The sequence below is a fragment of the Crinia signifera genome, chromosome 1 (genome assembly GCF_055691185.1).
Source record: "Crinia signifera chromosome 1, ASM5569118v1, whole genome shotgun sequence".
NCBI classification, from domain to species: domain Eukaryota; kingdom Metazoa; phylum Chordata; class Amphibia; order Anura; family Myobatrachidae; genus Crinia; species Crinia signifera.
This window is the reverse complement of record NC_139217.1, coordinates 243,084,894-243,107,182: the sequence shown is the minus strand read 5'-3', so window position 1 is coordinate 243,107,182 and position 22,289 is coordinate 243,084,894. Positions and strand designations below refer to the sequence as shown.

General features: G+C 40.8%; 1 protein-coding gene across 8 annotated transcripts in view; it reads right to left on the bottom strand.

The window, feature by feature from the left end:
* Positions 1-12,766: 12,766 nt before the first annotated feature.
* The window catches only part of PTBP3 (polypyrimidine tract binding protein 3), a 188,963-nt gene continuing 179,440 nt past the window's right edge, over positions 12,767-22,289 (bottom strand). For all 8 annotated transcript variants that reach the window (XM_083179475.1, XM_083179474.1, XM_083179477.1 and 5 more), the window contains 2 exons: positions 21,764-21,841; positions 12,767-20,924 (listed from right to left, as the gene is read on the bottom strand). In XM_083179475.1, the coding sequence (XP_083035601.1) occupies positions 20,792-20,924; positions 21,764-21,841 (211 nt within the window). In that variant the 3' untranslated portion in view covers positions 12,767-20,791. The remainder of the gene's footprint in view (positions 20,925-21,763; positions 21,842-22,289) is intronic.

Here is a 22,289-nt window from a genome sequence, read left to right as displayed (position 1 = left end):
GTGTGGCCCGGCCAGGCCAGATTTGGGACTCCCAGGACTCCCTCTCACCCCACCTTCGTGATATGTAACCGCCAGGCCTAATGTGATGCGTCTGGCAACCCCCTGCTCCCCTTGGGAATTCCATGTACATCAGGACTGATATTCTCTAAGAGCCCTGTCAACAACCCATACATCTAGCTACTAAGAGCCCCCCTAACTGGCACTACTCATTTAAGCACCTCTCAGTATCATGCCTCCCAAAAAACATAAGGCAGTGGGATCTGTCCCCCAAGTCCCCTTCTTCAAACCCTCCCCCAAACGCTCCTCTGGAGGAGACTTGTCGGCTTCACAGTCTCAACCTGCGTCCGAGACGCCCCAACAAATGGTCTCTCTAAACCCATCTTCATCACAATCACTCTCCACCCAACCGCGGTTAGATGACTCAGAGGCCTTGACGGTGGGCACATTGAAACTTCTGTTCCATCAATTTAAGGACGAGGTTGCCTCTGAATTTCGCTCCATGTTTCAGACGTGCCAAAAATCCATTGATGACTTGGGGGAACGCACTGGCAATCTAGAAACCAAGATGGGAGAGATAGTCAAATCCCACAACGCCCTAATCGACTCCCATGATACCATGGAGGGGGAGGTGTCGGCCCTGAGGGAGAAGGTGGCCGATTTGGAGGACCGCTCCCGCAGAAACAACTTAAAATTGAGGGGAGTCCCAGAATCCATCTCTAACACAGCCTTCACTACTTCGCAGTTGATATATTCAAAAAACTACTTCCTTCTGCCTCCTCCCAAGATCTGCTATTAGACCGGATCCATCGTTTGCCAAGGCCTAGATCTGCCCCGAGATGGAACATTTTAGACAACCCCAACGCCTCCTCTCCCCCCCGCCGACTCCAGCCGGACTGGTCGGTGGCCGAGAAACACAACTAGAATTCACGGTGGAGGTTCTGCAGTGGACTTTGTATTACAGTTCCAGGTTATTTTACAGAAGTTGAAATGTAGTGTTTTTTCCCTTCTCACCTCGACTCTTTTTCTCTCCTATGCACTCTAACTGTTTAGAGGTTTTGTTGTACCATAGGCCCGGGGGGATCCCCGGCGGCTGATCACTTGTCTACTGTGCTTACACCGTGATTAAGTGGGCCTAGCGACTCAGCGGTAGGCTATTTGCTCTATGCCCCTGTCAGCTAGTACTATACGCTGCTCGTGTTGCAGGACTGGCCGCGGGGGACCCCCTCGATACCGCATTATTGTTAGCCTTGAATATCCACAACGTTAGTTATGTACCAATAGGAAATTTCCCCGAGGGGAGCGGGGCAGCTCGTTGCTACCCCCCTCCCTACATGCGTGAGGTGTTACTACTTTGGCGCCTCACTTGGGCTCCCTTGAGAGCCTCTCTACTGAAGTTGTTTATGTATTGTGTCTGTTCCCTAGATTTCCCTTGTGTGTGTACCCCCCCTGTCTTTAGCTCACTCCCCTTATGCTATCCAATCTGGGTATCCAAAACAACGCCTTCTCTGATATCCCTTATCTTAGTCGTTATGCTACATACCTCTGTGAGTTATGGTTAAAATCATTACATTAAATGTGAAGGGCCTAAACTCTCCCCAAAAGCGTAGAATAGCTCTATCCTTCTTTCATAAAAAGAGGGCGAGTATAGTTGCCATCCAAGAAACCCATTTCAAGAGCTCTGACCCCCCCCCGATTCTCTGATAGCCGTTATCCCTCTTGCTATATGGCAAATGCCCAGACCAAAAAGGCTGGGGTAGCTATTTTATTTTCACAGGCATGCCCCTTCACTTTAGAGACCCAAATCTCTGACCCGGAGGGAAGGTTCCTTATTCTAGTGGGGACTTTGGAAGGTAAGGATGTCACTCTGGTGTCATGTTACGCCCCTAACTCCAGACAAATACAATTCTGCAGGAAAGTCTTTGCAGCTGTCCAGCGAAACGCAAAGGATGCCATCCTGATGCTAGGCGACTTTAATTTAGTTGGTGACCCGGTCGTCGACAGATCTAGTGTACCAAGAATCTCCCCTGGCAGATCGAGACCTTCTAGTGCTAGGTCCCCTACAGTTCTCGGACAGATATATATATATATTTGACCTTTATGACGCATGGCGTGTCAAACATCCGAGGGAGAGAGACTTTACCTTCTATTCCAATCCCCACGCCTTTTACTCTAGGATCGACTTGCTATTGACGGACAGACTGACGCTAGCATCAATAACCGACATCAGGATTCTGCCCATGTCTTGGTCTGACCATTCCCCTCTCCTTATTGATTGGGACATAGGAGCACGCAATCCGATTCCCGGCCCCTGGAGGATGGGTAGGTTCATTTTGTCTCAGCCAGAGGTTTTCCAAACAATTCAGCAAGATATCACATCTTATCTAGACAACAACTCCCCTGACGACACCAATACTTTCAACCACTGGTGCTCGCTGAAAGCTGTAATCCGAGGGTCAATGATCCAGGCAGCTGCTAGGATTAAAAGAGCTCATAAAATTAATTTAGATACTGCAGAGAGGAAACTGGCGAGGCTAGAGGAGGAACATAAGTTAAGTCCTCTTAATAAATCTATATACAAACAGTTATTGCTAGCTAGAGAGGAGGTGAACGGTTTCTACCTTCCGGAAGTGCAGCGCAATCTGGCTCGCCTGAATCAAAGATTTTACGTCTTTAGTAATAAAGCTGGAAGACTCTTAGCCCGTAAACTAAGAGGGAAGCGGGCGAAGGCCCGGATCCAGTACATCTCGGCTCCTGGAGGGTCCAGGTTCTCCGACCCGAGTGAGATAGCCAATCTATTTGCCGAGTATTATACTCAGCTATATAATTTAAAATCGGATGCTGAAACTCCCCAGCCTGCAGAGTCTGATATCCAGGCCTTTCTGAGCACATTGAATTTACCTAAGCTTAGCCCCGAAACTTGCCTCTCGCTGGATGCCCCCTGGTCCCTCCTGGAGATTGAGAAAGTGATTGAGGATCTCCCTCAGGATAAAGCCCCGGGCCCTGATGGCTATCCCTCTAATTTCTATAAAAAATATAAGCCCGAGCTAGCGCCGGTACTGTTAAGGGTCTTCAACGAGGCTTCATCCTCCCATGCTTTTCCCAGGGAGATGCTGGAGGCACAAATAGTTACCATTCCCAAACCGGGTAAGTCACCGGCCTTAGTAACTAACTACCGCCCGATCGCGCTCCTAAATGTTGATGTAAAAATCTATGCCAAATTAATAGCCAATCGCCTATGCCCCTTACTCCCCTCTCTAATAGCAGCAGATCAGGTGGGGTTTGTCCCAGGAAGGCAGGCACCAGATAATACCCGCAGGGTGTTTAACATTATGGAATATTGCGATTCCCAGAGGCTGCCCCTGCTGGTGTTGTCCCTGGACGCAGAAAAAGCCTTTGACAGGCTACACTGGGGATACCTCAACTCAGTTCTAGACTCCTTTGGTTTTCGGGGGAGGTTCCTGGGTTCCATTATGTCTCTTTATTCTAATCCATCGGCAAGGGTCTTCACCAATGGTACTCTCTCGGCGCCTTTTGGTATCTCAAACGGGACTAGGCAGGGCTGCCCCCTGTCGCCCCTTATCTTCGCTTTAGCAATAGAACCTCTGGCTGAGACAATTAGGAGGAACCGGGGAGTCGAGGGACCGACAATTGGAGGACTCTCCCATAAAATCAGCCTTTTCGCTGACGACATCTTATTATGCATTTCGAACCCCACCTCCTCCCTCCCTATACTGCATAACATTTTAGACCTATACACAAAAATTTAGTACTATAAACTAAACACGACCAAGACTGAAGCTTTCCCACTACATATCCCTCCTGAGTCCTTGGCGAGACTTAAAGATGAGTATAAATACGCCTGGCAAGCACAAGCTATTAAATACCTCGGTGTCCAGTTGGCCAGGGAATCTGACATTATTGAATGCAATTATACCCCCCTTCTAAGCTCGCTTGAGAAACTTATAAAGGATTGGCTGCTACATGAAATCTCCTGGCTAGGTCGGGTAGCGGCAGCCAAAATGACACTGCTTCCCAAGCTTCTATATCTGTTTAGAGCTATACCTAGACCTACCCCTAGAAAGCTAACCCTCAGGATTAATAGATTATTCTCTAGCTTCATCTGGAAGGGAACGAGACCTCATATTGCCAGGTGTACATTGGTGCTACCAAAGGACTCAGGCGGTGTTGCGTACCCAGATCTTGAGCGATACCAAGCGGCCTGCATTCTGAGTCAGGCTCGCGACTGGTTTGTGGAGTCTAGTCCCAAGCCCTGGGTTTGCATTGAAAGAGCCTTCCTGAAGAACTTCACACTCTCCGAGCTCTTCTTCCTGCCAGCCAGGGCGATTCCCTCATGGACAGGCCTGGGGATATCGATTAGAGCCACTCTGCGCGCCTGGCAAGAGGTTGTTGCGATTGACCCAGATATTTTGTTACCGGCCCCCTGTCTCCCCATTAGTTCGTTTGGCAACCTGATTCCTGACCTACGCTTGGAGACGTGGACGGAGGGAAGAATCAAGTGTTTGAAAGATATTTACGGCATAGATGCCCTCCTCTCCTTCTCCCAATTACAGACGCAATTCAACATCCCTAGGCACGACTTCTTTAAATATTTACAGATACGGCACTGGCTGTCAGAACACACGGGGAGACAAGCTCCTAGATTTCCGCCAGCTCTGTCCCTTCTCATATCGTCCTCCAATCACAAGAGAGGTATCTCCAGATGGTACCAATACACAGTACTCCTGGGCAGGGGTGGGAAGTCGGTGTCGCAGGTTGGCTGGGAAAAAGATTTATCTCGTGAACTTCCTGAATCAGTCTGGGATGCTATTTTCAGGACCTGTTTTAAAATCTCTAAATGCGCGCATCATTGTGAAATGTACTATAAACTATGTAGTAGAGCGTATTTTACTCCCACCCGGCTCAATGCCATCTGGCCCTCCATATCTAATCTTTGTTGGAGGGGTTGTGGATGTGTGGGATCACTAGTACATATCTTCTGGAGTTGTGCGAACCTAAGGTCACTGTGGCGAGAGGTGTTTTCCCTGATAGATGAAGTCCTGGGTATCTCTGTCCCTGAGGACCCCCTGGCGGCCTTACTGCACCAGCTCCCATTCCCAGTGCCTAGCTGTGATAGGTATATATTGGGCCACATTCTAATAGCAACTAAAGCGGCTATTGGACGAATGTGGAAATCCCCCTCTGTGCCTACGATACAAAATATTACGAATGCTGTACATAAACACTATGTTTTTGAAACTGCAGGTTGTAAATACTCCCCTTCCCCTTCTTCCATTTACATGAAATGGTTCCGATGGGGAGAGTTTCGGGAGAAGAGTGGTCAACCCTTAGGCCAGTGGTTCCCAAACTGTGTGCCGTGGCTCCCTGGGGTGCCTTGGGACACTCGCAGGGGTGCCACGGGTTGGTGGTCCAGGATCAATTCAAAATGATTTATTGTCAATTATTTATGGTCAAAACCAGTGCTGGTGCCTGCCAATCATAAAATATGTGTACAAATAGAAGAAAATACTGCCCTTTGCCACATATAAACACAATCTACTTAATTTTATACATTAAATTCATTATTTATATTTTTTCTACATTTTTGTTTTTGGCCTAGGGGTGCCGCGAAAAAATTCTGATACTCTAGGGTGCCGTGACTCAAATAAGATTGGGAACCCCTGCCTTAGGCCTCAGTGACCAAGTGAATTTGTCCAACCTACACTCGCCATAAGTAGCATACATAATTTAAAACGGGCCATGTCTCTTTGAAGACTAATGACCCGATACTCAGATTAACCCCTTGTTATATGTCCCCCCCCCCTATGTACACTCCCCTACTGTGTCTGTCCTGTCCTATTCCCCTTGTTCCCTTTTTTATTTTATTTACTTTTTATCTTATTTGTATTTGTATTTTTTCTTCTCTCTTACCAAATGATATTATTTTGCTCTTGAGTTACTAGGGCATGGTTATGTAATAGAGCAGGACTTAATTCCCAGCCTTAATGGCCCTGAAGCGGAGGCTATGCAGGACCACATTCTGGAGACTGAAAATGTACTAGTTATTGCTCTGTATCCATTTTGTATAAGCCTGCTCCTGACTGACAAGATGTTTTAGGTATCATTGTATGTCCTATCTTTTTCCTCTCTTTAATAAAAAAAACCAATGATGAAAAAAAAAAAATACTAAGATCATGTCTAGTTATAGACGAGGCAAAAATTTGAGAGATTGGCTTGTCCATACAGATGTTACCCCTCTTGCCCAATATGACCCTATGCGACAGGTGAGGAGTCCCGGATGCCATAAATGCACGGGATGCACCACCTGTGGGCATATGATCGCTTCTAAATGGTTTTTCCATCCACACACTGGGAAAAAATTCACCATCCGTTACCCATTAGGTTGTGATAGTTCATATGTTGTGTATATGGTAAAGTGCCCGTGTGGCCTTTGCTATATTGGTAAAACGATACGATGTTTTAAAGAACGCATGGCAATGCATCATACTTCTATTTGACATGCATTAAAAGGTAAACCCTCAGACCAGCCATTAGCCCGTCACTTCTTTGAGGCCAGACACAATATGGCTAATTTTAAACACATTGTGATTGATCATGTCCCTTTAAATAAAAGGAGAGGAAACAGACATAAACAACTGCTACGTCTAGAGGCAAAATGGATATTTACCCTAGACATGGTGAAACCACGAGGGCTTAATGATCAGCTGAATTTAAATATTTTTCTTTGATTTGAGCAAAAATCACCAATTTTTATTGTATATGACATACGTTAATATTGCTGTTTAACATGATCCCGGCTGGGACAGTAACATTATTATGAGATGTCTGTATATAAGTGGATTGTAGTTACATATGTTTCTTGTTTTTAACATTGTTCTTATATTACTGTCACCAAGGTATTGGTTATTTGATGATTACATGTATTTCGCAGTTTGTTGTGCGGTTGCTATGGCTACAAGAGCACGGACGGCAACCCGGAAGTGACGGACGGGGATGCCCGGAAGTCCTCCCGGCAACTTGCTTCCGGACGCTGAGCCAGCCCCACACGCTGCATTGGTCTCTCTAGCACATTTAAGGTGAGCACTTGTTTGTATTAATTTGTCTTTGTACTATGTATGCTGCCTGAAGAAGGATAATTTAAATCCGAAAGCTTGCAAAACTTGGCGTTCCTGTGATTTACTAAGCTGCAAAAACCGATGGGTGCCCCCTGATTGGACTGGTCTGTATGAGAATTTACGGGGTTGTGCACCGCGGTAGCTGAAACCAGTATTATAGGAGGGTGCTGGCTTATTGGATCTATATATATATATATATATGTGGGTGATAAATCAGACAGCGGCACTCCGAGGATAATTTTCAAAGAAATTATATTAAGATGGACACCAACAGGTAGTTCCGAAGTTTCGAGACTCGTAGGTCCCTTTGTCAAGGTGCTAGTGTATCATGTTGAAACTACCTGTTGGTGTCCATCTTAATATAATTTCTTTGAAAATTCTCCTCGGAGTGCCGCTGTCTGACGTATCACCCACCTATACTAAAGACCGGGGTAGGAAGATCCAGGACGAGGGAGTGCCAGGCCACATCTACCGTAATATATATATATATATATATATATATATATAGCTGTGTTGTTGCCCGGCACTCCTCTGCCACCAGGAAAAATGGCCTTAATAATCCTGCCCGGGTGCCTACTCAGAGAGCCAAGGGGCTCACAAATATACTCAAGCAAGGAAGGGTGTCACTCCGGGACTTGTTGCGTAGCAAAAGATATTTATTAGAGCGTTATGTCAACGCGTTTCGAGAATAACTCGTCATCAGGACGAGTCCCGGAGTGACACCCTTCCTTGCTTGAGTATATATATATATATATATATATTAGCAGATGGTGCTCCGGCTCTCTGGCTCCCCCACGGGGATACTCTGCTTCGGTGCCTTCCCTGGAGGTGAATCCATGTGGATATAGCAAATAAACGGGCGTCACTCAGAGACTTTTAACAAGCAGAAAAAACATGTATTTGGTACACAAGTTACATCTACGTTTCAGGGACGTGCTCCCCTTCGTCAGGATCTACGTTTCGGGGGACGTGCTCCCCTTCGTCATCCTGACGAAGGGGAGCACGTCCCCGAAACGTAGATGTAACTTGTGTACCAAATACACGTTTTTTCTGCTTGATAAAAGTCTCTGAGTGACGCCCGTTTATTTGCTATATATATATATATATATATATATATATATATATACATACATACTCTTCGACCGACTAACTCCTATAGACTAATGAACTGTGCCGTAACATACTAACAACGGTTAACCACTAATCTAAGGAGATATAAACTACAAACCCTTCTAAGTGTATGCAAATTGCACAATCGGTGTATAATTGTTTTTATGACATGTTTTATGTGTCTATATATGAATTGTATATTTTATTGTAATAAACATTGTGTAATACAAGTGTTAAAGTACTCTCCAGCGCCCTCTGAAACCCTTTTTTCATATATATATATATATATATATATATATATATATATATATATATATATATATATATATATATTATATATATACACATATTAGTTTCTGTGAGTCTCCGAAACATTGCCGTCTGCTGGCAGAGAGTGAAGGTACATCTCTTTCTCACACATGCACAGACGGCAGCAGACTAGCTTTCAAAGCTTTTCGTTCAAGTGGGCTTCCTAGTGGGAAAATCAGAAAACTGACCCTTCAAGATGCGCTATTGGGATAGCAGCACTTCTATGTAACCTCACTGCTAGGAAAGAAAACAAGGATAGATAGAAGTGCGCATATAAATTCACCAATAATATACATGACACATAACAATTAAACAATAAAAACAGTAGTTTTATTGGAACACAATTGCAGTGCAGTCTTCTTCACCAATTTCTCAAGTTTTTTCACGAGCAATTCTCAAGTTGTGATATTCATATTCACCGGTCATTTTCCAGGTGGGGTTTGGTGGCCTTGCAAATCAACCAGAATGACCCTCATAAGTTCTATTGGTTATTTGGTGGATAGAAACTCCTGGAGGCCCCTTACATTCCAAAAGGTCCATTTGGACCATTTACCTTTCTCTTATTACCAGACAACATTATGTTAGCCAAATGAGTCAGAATTTTTATGACACAGTAAACAAGCATCTAGGGCACTAATGAATGTAAGTTTGTGGTGTATATATCAGCAGCCACCACGGGAGAGTAATACCAGCTCCCCTTGCGCGCAATGTCACTGGGTGTGCATATTGTCTAGTGTGTATTCACGCAACTTCAAAAAGCTAAAAGATAAAGTAACAGAATGGCAAAAGCAAAAAAGCAAGCAAAGGCATAAATGATTATAATAATAATAATAATCACCCATAACTTTCCTTCGCCCCAATATAGTTACTGTGTCTGTTCCTATATATGCCCTTCAGGTGGAGTCCGGTATGGAAAACATCTGGGAGTTAAACCAATGTGGTTTGTGCCATCTTCGGCAATTAGAGAGACGGCGTCCTCCACAAAAAATGGCTCAGAGAGGTGATGTAATGGCTCCTGAAGATAGGGTATGATTACTTTCCTTTTGTATGTCCACCATTTATATATTTTGGTATTGTCACTAGAGCGGATGGGTGGAGGATTAGTCCAAGATGGGCTACCTCTCTTTGGGCCTTATTTTGGTTCATTCTTTCTGACAAAATCCTTCTTAGATGGACAAAACCATGTGCACTGCAGGGGGGCAGATGTAACATGTGCAGAGAGAATTAGATTTGGGTGAGTTATTTTGTTTCTGTGCAGGGTAAATACTGACTGCTTTATTTTTACACTGCAATATAGATCTCACTTTGAAGTAAAACCCCACCCAAATCTAATTCTCTCTGCACAAGTAACACCTGCCCCCCTGCAGTGCACATGGTTTTGCCCATCTAAGAAGGATTTTGTCAGAAAGAATGAACCAAAATAAGGCCCTTTATACCCTCACCTTTATGTTTACTACCTGGCTTGATCCATCCTAATCAATCTTGGATCTGTACCTAACAGACAGGCTTCTGACAATAAACATTAGCTCATTTATTCCCTCTTGCCTATTACTCTCCTGCTGCTAAAAAAACGCTTTGACAGATTGAATTGACTTTATATGCAACATGTTTTTTCAGCGCTCAGACTTTAGGGTACATTTTAGCCTTCTACTTCTATAACACACACCCTCCTTTCCCGATTCACCCTCCCAAATCAGAATTCTTATCAAATCAACCAAACCAAACACTGGTTCAATAGCTTACCAGATCCCTGAGCCCGTTTTCTTCAGCCGTTCTAGCTCATATTTCAAAACTTAACGCAAGGGGTGATATTTCCTTTTGTTATAGTGTCCTCCTAGACTTCGTACCCTCCATTAAATCGAATGCCTAGTCTCGCTGGGAGGTAGATTTGGGGATAGCCCTCACGGATTCTCAATGGGAAAAAATGTATGCTGCCTCATATTGTATATGGTGTTTAAACCACACTGAAATGCATATAAAACTGCTGAATAGGCTGTACTTAACACCAGATAGACTACACACATTTTGGCCTTCATGTTCTAAATTTTGTTGACAATTGTGGTGAAGTAGGTCATGTTTTCCAAAACAATTTCGTCATGCCCTGCTTTTCATAATTTGGAGGGAGGGCTTTCTATTAATCAAAAAAAAAAAGTCTTACATTGTAATGGGGCCTACACACGTAGCGATTTAGAAGCATTTTCTAAGCAATTTCACTAGATTGCTTAAAAAAAGGCCCCTAAATCACTGTGTAGGGGCCAAATAGTGATGCGTGGCCCCCCATACAACGCTATTGAACCGCAATTAATTTCCAGCATGTTGGATAAATCTATAATCACTGGTGTCAAGGCCTGTGTTCTCACTGAAGAACACTGGCCCTGACAGATGGCTCAGCGGAACATCGCAATGCAGCACTGTGTGCGGAGCGTTCTGAGCTATCTGGTATTGCTCAAAATGCTCAACACATCTCTCGTGTGTTGGCCATTTGCTCTTTGCCCCTCTCCTACTTTACATATATAACCAGACATAGATGTCTCTTCTCATCTTGAGATCTGTATTTAGTCATATATGCATTGCAGCTCATGCTGCTTTGGCTCAGTTCAGGAAGCAGCTTCTCCAACCCCCTATTACAGGTTGAGTATCCCGTATCCATATAGCCAAAAACGTAAATATTCCAAAAACCCTGTGGTTTTTCAGCATATTTCGCGTTTTTTTGTTTGTTCCCCCCTGCTTCTTTTTTCATACTTACCATGTCCCCCGGCGTCCACGGCGGACTTCAGGATCCTCTTCAGCAATATCTCCAGTCCCAGGGGTGCATTGTGAACTCATGCAATGCACCCCTGGGACCGCTGAAGAGGATACTGAAGGCCGCCGTGGAACCATCGGGGCATCACCAGGGGACCAGGTTAGTATGTAAAAAATAATTCCCCCAAAAATCCAGTCTCCAAAATCTAATTTATTTTCAATGTCCTGCCTGCCGCTCAGCGCAAAGGGGGCGTGGCCACAAAACAGGAGTGGATTGTCGATCTGCGGCCCAGATAACGACAATCCACGGCCGGTATCGGCAGAACGGGCCCGACAGCTTCTGTAGTCAGGCCTGTTCTGCCATGATCCCTCATCAATGCTGTCGCTAATGATAGCATTAAATAGGGAGCTGCCGCTAATTCCCACGTCAGAAATAGCGGCAGCAGATTGAATACCCCACTAAGTGTCTGAGATACACAAACTTTGTTTCATTTTTAAAACCTTGTTTCATCCACCAATAAAATATATTTGTGTTTATTTTATGTGTTTAATGTGCTTATAAAATATAAATGCAAGATACCTCATTCAAATATAAAAACATTCCAAAATACGGAATAATCTGTTATCCAAAATGCTTCTGGTCCGAGCATTTTTGATAAGAGATACTCAACCTATATTAGTATCACACATTATATGGAGTTTGCACCTAAGTTGTATGAAATGTCGAATCTTCACATAGTGGAGCCAGTTTTTTGTTGCCACTATGCATGTGTAGAAGTCACGCTGTACAAGTGCTGCAATAGTCTTGCAACAGCAGTCACTAAGAGGATGTATTCTTGAGGGAAGTAATAGAAGGCAGCAGCAAAAATGCAGATTTGTCATGACCATTTTGAGGCTAAGGGGGGGTATGCAATCTGTTGCCGCTATTTCCGACATGGGAAATAGCGGCGGCTCCCTATTCAATGCATTGAAGCAGGATCACGGCAGAACGGGCCCCACTTTAGAAGCAGTCGGGCCCGTTCTGCTGATAACGGCCATGGATTAACGCGATCCCGACCGCAGATCGCCATTTTCACAGCCACGTCCCCTCTGCGCCAAGCGGCAGGCGGGACATTGAATCCCGCCTGTCATTCTGCGGTTGATTAGACCGCAAACAGGCCAGGATCACGGCTGTCGGCGGGGATCGACAGCTATGATCCCGGATTGCATACCCCCCTAAAACTATGATCCTGTATGCAGCTACAATGTCTCTAGTGGCATTCTGCCACCAGGCTGATTGCCGACCAGGACACTCAGCAATTTGGTTGCTGCGCGATATATTGCTCAGTGACCAATCTCTCAGTCACAGATGTGTTTGGAGTTTTTTCATTGTAAAGCTTTAAAAACAAAAAAAAGGTGACCGTTACACAAATAAAAATTCTCTCAAGTAAAACAAATCATAATGTAAACAATAAATAAATGAGAAATATATATATAATTATTTTTTTATTTTCCTTTACAATAAAACAAAAAAAGTAAGCCCAAACAAACAGGAGACAAGAACACGGATATTTGAGAGTATAGATGTAATGACATTTATTAAAAGGCATGCTACAAACACCTAGAGGAAGAGAGTAAGTGTAGATATTTGAGTAGTATTCAGTAAATACACAAAAACTTAAAAAGGAATATAGAATACATAAATGTGAATTAACCATGCACTACGCAGGTAGAAAAAGGTTTTCTTTAATATCCATCTTCACTTTCATGTAATAGGCCATCATAACATACATGGAATCTTTTGCTACCCACCCTCTGCATTGTCACAAGTAAAGCTGGTACTGTTGCTTATCAAAATATACTAGACAAGTGAGTTTAATTGTTTTTTTTTTCCATATAAAAGCACTATATATTTTAAATTGTTCCCAAAAACCACTTTTTTGCCTAGATAAAAATAAATAAAATTGTTACAAATATTTACAGCATTTTCTTGTTTCAAATGCACATTTTAGGTAATGGAGTTGGAACCAAATAAAAAAAAATAATCAAATGATGCCATTGGCCCAATAACCTTGCTTTACAGTATTGGAGTTGTCCATCCCCCATTTCACTAAGGTGTTGCATTTTGTTTCACATAAAGGAAATGATCTGGTCAAGAGGAGAGTACGGAAAAAAAAAATGACCAGATTTAAAAAGGCCACTTATTTCTGATTGACATAACAAAAATTAAATAAAAAAATGTACACAACCAGTAAATGTCTCAGTAATACCAGGACAGACATCTTTGGTCAGAGCAATGAGGTGACATTCTAGATACAGTACAGGAAAGCATTCAGTTATATCTTGCAATTTGTGCTACTGTGGGCTTAAAAACAATGTGCAATGCTCACACACAAATGTGTTTTAAGTATATAAAAAAAAAGTGTACATTTGATTATAAACGTGATTAATACAGACACTGCATTGTCAGGAAAATATGGCTTAGAAGCCTTTTCCTTCCATAAAATAAAAATATAGTATAAACTCAACTAAGAAACTAGGATACAACTTAATGTACATTTTATAGGGTGTAGCATGACTCTACTCTGCACGGCATATTTCTCAGCAATGCATGGTAGCCTGACCCGTGCACTATGCAGTTCCATAGTTGGTTATGTGCACATGCAAACTAAGGTGAAGTACTACAATGATTTTTAATGTATATTCAAATAAAGACAAAGAAGAAAATGTGTAAAATTGAAGGCACATCAACTTTGGTCCTATTAGTTTTTAGCCAACTTGCTTCAAACTCCAAAAATTAAAAATACAACATTACAGGAGTGAATATCCTCAGGCGTTTATAATCCTACAGACAGGAATACCAATCCCGCCCACTCACTAAGATGCCTAAAAATGACATGGGGAGTAGGATAGCATATGTGCCATACAGCACTGCTACCGCTTGGAAAGATCATGCAAAAGTAAATATCAACACATTACATATGCATTGTATATTATATGAATAAATATCTTGTGGATCCAAGCTTCCAGAAATGCTTTTAATTAGAACATCCGCAATATCAAGCGTGCAAAAGCTACCAAATCAAGATTTATTGGGAAAAGGATTGCAGGGTGTCCGCGAGAAGCTAAAATATCCAGTGTTGGGCACTATACATTCATTAGAACTTAAATAGTTGCTTAGAGAAAAAAATGATTGATTTACATTAGTTATTGCCTTATTGTAATAGTATCAGAAAATGAATAGCTTCACGTTAGTACTGAAAGAAAAAGCTAGACAAGACATTGTTAGCAGCATTGTTCCCATGTATGTGTAAATCATTGCTCGGACTTCACAGATCTAAACATATCTCTAAGTATTTGTTGCCAGTAATCCAACTTACTGTGCAAAGAATTTACAGAAGTGAGGAGCACTGTAAATGACAAGGAAAAACATTTGTTTTCAATAACTGCATGCCGGTGCTTAAATGCTTAGATTTTTATTATTATTTTATTTTATTTGTATCCTCTATTTTTCCACTGACTTTGGGCGTCTTTCCAAGTTGTACAGATACCTAATTGTTTGCGTACAACTCTGATGTCAGAAGGACTGTGCATGCTTATGGCTCATTCTACACAAGGGGTCCAACATCATCGTACGCAATGCACACTAAACTGCAGTGTATTATTTAGGGGCAGCCAGGGTGGGGAGCCTGTAAGTGGTCTTAAAATGGAGGAATATTCTCTGGGAGTGCCGATGTCAGTGTCGGCTTCTTCCGATGCAGATTTACTGGCCTTTGCTAAATAATCTGAGATGGCCAACCGAGTAACCTGAGGGTTATGCAGATGGTGGATGTTTTTGCATCCTCAGACACAGCAATAGATCACAGAAATTTGCAGTTGTCAATTTTGGAACAGGGCCCTCTGTGTGCAAATCAGAGCACTTTCTATTTTTGGAAAAAGTTCACACATTTGCCTTTGGTACATTCTCTTGTAGTACTTCTAACTAGAAGTAAACACTCCTCAAGATTGTGATAAGTAGTCCACTATGAGCATGGAACAGACATTGTTGACCCCTTTTCTCTGTGTTGTCCATCTAGTATGTGAACAGTACCACAATTCCTGAGTGTAGTCCTTAGTTATAAGCAATGCCAACCTTCAAAGCAAATGACAACATGCCACTGGCGACTAGAGAACCACATATACACATAAAAAACTTTAGAATCAAAGTTGGCCCCTGCTCCTTCAGAATTTAAGGGTAGAAAAATACAAAAAGCTAGGTTGTTTTCGGTTTGTAATAAATTGTTAATGTTGTAATGTTTATAAGGCAATACAATTCGAATGCTCTTTGGCGCTATACACACTCAAGAGATTCAAAGTGATTGAAATGCTGAATAAACTTATATCTAATACATTTCTGGCATAGTTGTTATCTAGACAATGTAATCCAAAATGAGAAAATGCCAAACTAAATTTCCTGTTTACAATTTTTTGTTGGTATACTCTCAGCTCTGGATTTGTGAGGGGAAACGAAACCCCATGTACAAAATACATAGAACAGCTGGTTAGACCATAGGACTGCCTAAAATCAAAATGGCAAGAGAGTTAAAATGAACACCAGGGCAACATTTCCATATATTAGACTTCAGGGACAACTTTGGGGCAAGAAGAGTTTTGCCTCAAGACTCTTACTTGAAAAAAGTCAAAGTGTATGGAATAGCATTCCATACACTTTGACTTTTTTCAAGAAAGAGTCTTAATTTATTGGGCCAATAAAATCAGGTCTTTATGGAGAAAACCCAAAAGCATATGAAAAAAGTTCATATTCATGCCAAATTGTAATAAAAGTCTTTCACATTTGGGGCAAGATGCACTAAGCTTCAGAAGTGATAAAATGGAGAGTGATAAACAGACAGCAAATCCAGGTCCAACCTGCCATGTCACAGACTGTGTTTGAAAAATATCAGGCAGGAGCGGATTGGTTGGTTGGTTATCACTTTTGAAGCTTAGTGCATCTAGCCCTTGGTAAGAAAATCGAACGTCTTGGAATACAAATGACACTGATCAAATATCTGTAGATAGCCTATAATAACCAGCACTGGGCAGGGGGAGGTGGGGCAATTGAACTCTCTTAAAACAAAAAAACACAACTATTTTTTCACACTACTCCGACATCAAATCAAATATTTAGGTTATATATATATGTACACACACACACACACACACACAAACCACCTAACATAAATAAGATTAAACCAGTTGATGGATTACTTGCTTTGTTCCCTCAGCAACCCTTCAATCTATTGACCTCAAAATCAAAACGTACAAAGCGGAAAAAGTTGAAGGCATCATACAACACTAAATCACGGAAATTAGTTTTCTACATCTAATATCATGCAATACGTTATAAGAAGTCTTTTGCCTCAGACTAATTCATGCAGCAACATTTTTTTGGTAGACAGATGCAAACTGACTGGTAAGAGATGGGCAGTAATATTTCCACCAGTAAGTTGGCTTTTTACAAAGCCAACATGTTTACAGAAACATAATTAGTCCTGCCACTATACCGACGCAAATACTATTCAATTAGTATAGAGCTACAGTTGCCTCCTTCACCATTTTAATAAAATGCACTGGATTTATAGGAAACTAAGTATACATTCAGCACTCTGGGCCAAGGCACTCTTGCTAGGCCAGACAGATATAAGATATGGTACGTAGAAGGCCATCCAGTAATTAACTTGAAAGATACTGTAGTTACATAAACAAATGTGCAAATTAACTGAATAAATGCGTTTCGCATCTCAGCCTACAACAGCATTGGTAAGTCAGTGTATAACACTACTAACCAGCCCTATCGTAATCATTTCCCCTGAAACATGTGGTTACTAGACAGACAAAAGATGTATGCCGTAACTTCAACCAACTAAAACAATCAAGATAGAGAATTTAAATGGTAGCAATCCAATCCCATGATGGAACATTTCCAAGAGGAAGACTATAAGCTTTGACAAATCTAGCTTATGATTGAAGAAGGGCACTTAAAGTCCCAAGTTACATTTTCCAACCATTAAATTTAAAGATCAAAGAGAAAAAGGTCTATTATACATAAAGCATAGAAACCATCAACTTCCAATGATTGCTTGTCTCTATAATCAACGTATAATGCTAATTATAATAATCGTCAAGTCATTTAACAGTGAAAAGAGGCAATAATTATCCAGACAGACAAGCCTCCATATTTATTTAGTGGTACGGGCAGTTGTTCTATGGTACCACATATATTATTGCCTGCAGATGTGAGAGGGAAAACCATGTATTCCAGCACAAGTGGCACTATGTTATTGCAGTATTCTTAATGTGCCCTATTAAAGTACCAAAAGTCACTATTGAAGGCAGGTGCACCCAGTATATTAGAGTCATTTTATTTTACAGAACAAGAAGAAGAAATCATGCAGCTTTATTGGTCAATTACAGCGTACAATTCAGCAGTTGGTTACTTTTGATATACCAACACATTCAAAAGGGAAATGGGTGACAATTTATTGTTGCTCATTAAAATGACCTGAGTAGGGATTTATAATAATACATGCTGTCCGGCATATTGACCAAAATAGGTAGAAACTAGTAGCCCCACAATAGATTAAGTATTTCTATATACTTAATATATTTCTATATACTGTATGTTAAAACGGACTTCAGGAGGGACTTCAAATTATATGTAAATTGTTTAAGAAAACACTGCTCATTAATCATATACAATATTGAAGCCATGTAGAACATGTTTGTTTCCTCCAAGAACACTATTCAAACAAGCAATAATTAATTGGAATGATTATATATAAATATATATATATAGATATATTTTTCTTTAAACATTGGAAAGGGGGATGAGACTCTTGATTAACACCACACAATGTACTTAGACCAGCTAAGACCTAGACTCACAGCTCATCTATATTACATATCTTCACCGCTGCATCTTTTTGCCAACAGCAGCAGCTGACATTCAGTGCCGGTTAGACATTCTTGAGGATATGTCATTTTTTTTATTTTTTTGCATTTTGAAATGCGTATTAAAAAACTAAAAGAAAGAAAGTCAAGATATCCTGAGATATTCTGAGTGCGGTAACAGTTTGTACACTGTTAAACAGGAAGATAGAAATTTGGTTAGTGGTTACCAGCCATAAATCCTAAATAACAAACCACTTTAGATGTTAAGCAATACATTGATTGCCATTTCTACGTCAATATCAGCTAACCAAAATGAAACATTAAGGTTTAATAACTATATATCAATATAGGTTTTATATTGTATGGGCACAATCACAAGAGTATTTTACAGCTAGCTTGCATACTTGAAAACCTGATGAAGTCTGCATTTAAAATAAAACCCACATTTTTACTTGCTTGCAGCTGTGGGGTTTTTATTGTTTTTCTTTTACATACATGTATGCATGCAAAATTTTCTATGAAGTCATCCTGGCCAGTGGCGTCATTGGGGTCAGTGACACCCAAAGCGTGCAACTGAAAAGGGGAATAACCTCACAGGAAGGGCCTTGGACTTGTGGCATGCCCCTGTTTTCATCGCTCCAGGGGCATGCCCAACATTCCCGGAGATGATGGACTGCCCCTGAAGACTCTGCTGCACTGCTTGCTCCGCCTAACGAACAGGTGTCGGGAACTGCAAGATCATGTAAAAGTGCAGCACCTGGCAAAGGAGTAGATAGTGTTGCGGTGCCAGCCCGTCAGAAGGTGACACTCTGGAGCAGTCAATAGCCCAATAGTGACACCTCTGATCCTGGCCAATTGAATTTAAAAAAGAAACGATCTTAAAAACACTTATGGATTTTTAGTTTGTTTCTACTGTGTGTACAACAAAAGAGCTGACATTTTGCCCTAAAACCCTCCCCTACGTATACACAAGTTCTACATCGGACAAAACGAGACAACCAGAGACACTACACTCACTGAAATTCAGTGACCGATTTCAACAACCTAACACGTATGTAAAATTTAAAAACGTGGCTCTGAAATAGTGCTGTCCAACTTTCAGCCCATGGGACTGACGCTCTGGGTGCTTTACACCAAAGAAAAACTCTAGAGTGTGGTTTTAGAGCTTTTTCAAAGAATCAGATACAGAAACATGTATTTATAACATACAGTATCCAGACAGCCTTATGAAAAACTTGTACGCCTGCTTTCTACAGCAAAATGAATTAAAACAGTTTTATGCTTTCTGGACAACATAAAACACCAACGAAAAAGATGAAATCTAACAAAATAAGGACAGAAAAAAAATGCCCAACCAAGCCCACACACAATACAATATTCAAAAATACATCAGAAAGAAAAATCTAGCCTATTCTTTTCATTATAAGCACATAATAAGGCACATAAGTAAATTAAGTACACAGTAATTTAGTAACTAAAGGATTTTAGTTATCATAGTGGTACAAAAAACCCTTGAGGTTTAAGTCTTCTTTTTAAACACATTACCAAAAATAATTTTTTAAAAATCTGCTAAACCAAATGAGACCTGAATAAAAATTTTAAGATTGTAAACTTTCTTGTCAGAAAAGAAACCGTTCATGATTGAGAACCTTTTCATTTTGTTCCAAAATCACTGTTACAACACATTTAAATCAGCAAGCTTTTTGTTTAAAAAAAATCTGTCTCCTAATTGGTACATGCTGTCATATTTTTAGTTTACATACTGTATAAAAGTGTATTAATTCTACAGCATTATACATCCATTATGAAAAAGTAAAAAGGTCTAATACACAGATAGTCAACTAATAATAATATTAATGGTTGTTGAGAGAAAAACAAAATAAAATATTGGTGGTCTTCCACACAATCTAGGTTTTTAGTTTGGTCTAAAATTGGCCAAAATAACTGGCCAATGACATTCGATACATTTTTATATAAATGTGGCCCACTGTCCAAAACTTTAAGAAAATGGACCACTAAAGTAAACACATTTTAACAGCAATAAAATAAAAGAAAAAGGAATGCAAAAAATATGTATTTTGTTTTAAAGAGCACTTTAAATTAAACATTTTAAAGCTACAAAGATAAAGTTGGTAAATAAAAATTACCAAAGAATAATAAAATAAAATGAGAAAAATAATATATATTTAACCATAGATACTCAGAACCTAGATGATTGTCCATAAAATGTTATGCAACGTTGATTTGGAACAAAAAGAAAAATGACCACCATGTATGAGCAAATACAAAACAAAAAAGTTTAGATTTTTTTTTTTGGGGGGGGGGGGGGGGGGGGGAAGGGGGCACAGAATTAGCAGGTTTTACTGCCATCAAGCAGATTATTTTATGCCTTGGTAATTCCGCATTTTGCATGTTTGTAGATGTAGATGACAAGGGATAGGAGATTCCATTTGTAGGTACAATATTATAAACGAGGCAGAGATGGTCTTGGCATTTTCAGTCTCTGTCTGAGGTTTTTTGCCAAAACAGAGGTCCAGTTTTTACAAGGGAAGAGTGAAGAGGGAGGAAACTTGAAAGGATAAAAGAACTCAGATCATTGACTTGGAAAAAGAGACTCTCAGATGGTGGTTGTCCCCCAAATCATGGTTGTGTAGGTCTATTAGAGCCAGAATAGCTTCCTCCAATGAACCAAGCTGGATAAGAGCCATCTTTCGATCTTTCCTATAACAAAACAAACCAACACTACATTTTTAATACATAGAAGTGACTATGCATATCTATAAATGGCATTCTTTGGGTTAATCATTATTACACAAAATATATTATTAATAATCATTATTAATGATTATCACTGTTTTTAGGTCTCAAAAAATATACATTATTATAAACTGTATTAATTGATAAATAGTATAGGGCAGTGGTCCTCAGGACCTGCCAACAGTTCACGTTTTCCAGTTCTCCAAACAGAATCACAAGTGAAGTAATTAGCTCCACCTGTGGATCTTTTAAAATGTGTCAGTGAATAATGAGTGCACCTGTGCACCTGCAAGGTGACCTGAAAAATGTGCAATGTTGGAGGGTCCTGAGGACCAAGGTTAAGAACCACTGGTATAGGGCTAAGTCCGTATGACAGTGGTTCCCAAACGTCATCTCTACAGCATCTTAACAGTCCAGGTTTTATGGGTATACATGGTTCCGCACAGATAAATCTAATTGACTTAGATACAATTAAGTGACCTGTGACCAAGCATGGATAGACTTAAATCCTGAACCAATTGGGTGCTTGAGGATAGAGTTTGAGATACTCTGCCATAAGACCTATGCCCTATACCAGGTATTTCCATCCTCTCATTAAGGAACACTAACAGTCCAGGTTTCAGCGATAGCCATGCTTGAGCACAGGTGATTTAATTAGTACATCTGTTACTTTGATTTAACCATACATGGCAAAGCCTGGATGGCACTAACACCTGTACTGCTAGTATGCCTTGACGACTGAGGTTGGGAGTGTCTGCCCTATACTACTTAGTACAGGGGCAAAAAAATGAGGGAATACTTACTGGAAGAATTTGAAGGCCTTCACTGTACAGCCAGTGCTTGCAAATAACCTCTTAAGATCTTCATCAGAGACTGAAGGCCTTACAGGATAAAAAAAAAAAAATTGGAAAAAAAACTATTAATATATGAAATTTACCAACATTTATACATATACATACACTATATATATATATATATATATATATATATATATATATATATATATATATATATATATATATATATATATATATATATAGTTATTGTCAAAAAGTACCCTCTTCAGTCACTGAGAGGAGAGGGGCATGCTAGCAGAAGTTGGCTATGGACTGCAGCTCGCCTCTTCCCGGCCGCAACTCGCGGCCACGCCCCCTTTTCGCTCCCCGGCAGTCGAGCTGACCGAGAACAGGACTGGATCACGGCGGTCGAGCAAGCTCTCGACTGCCGTGACCATCACATTGAATACCCCCCTTAGTCATCCTGACAGCTGACAGGGGTGGGGAGACCTATCAGCCAATCACTGGATGCCAATTCATTTGTATGGGCTCT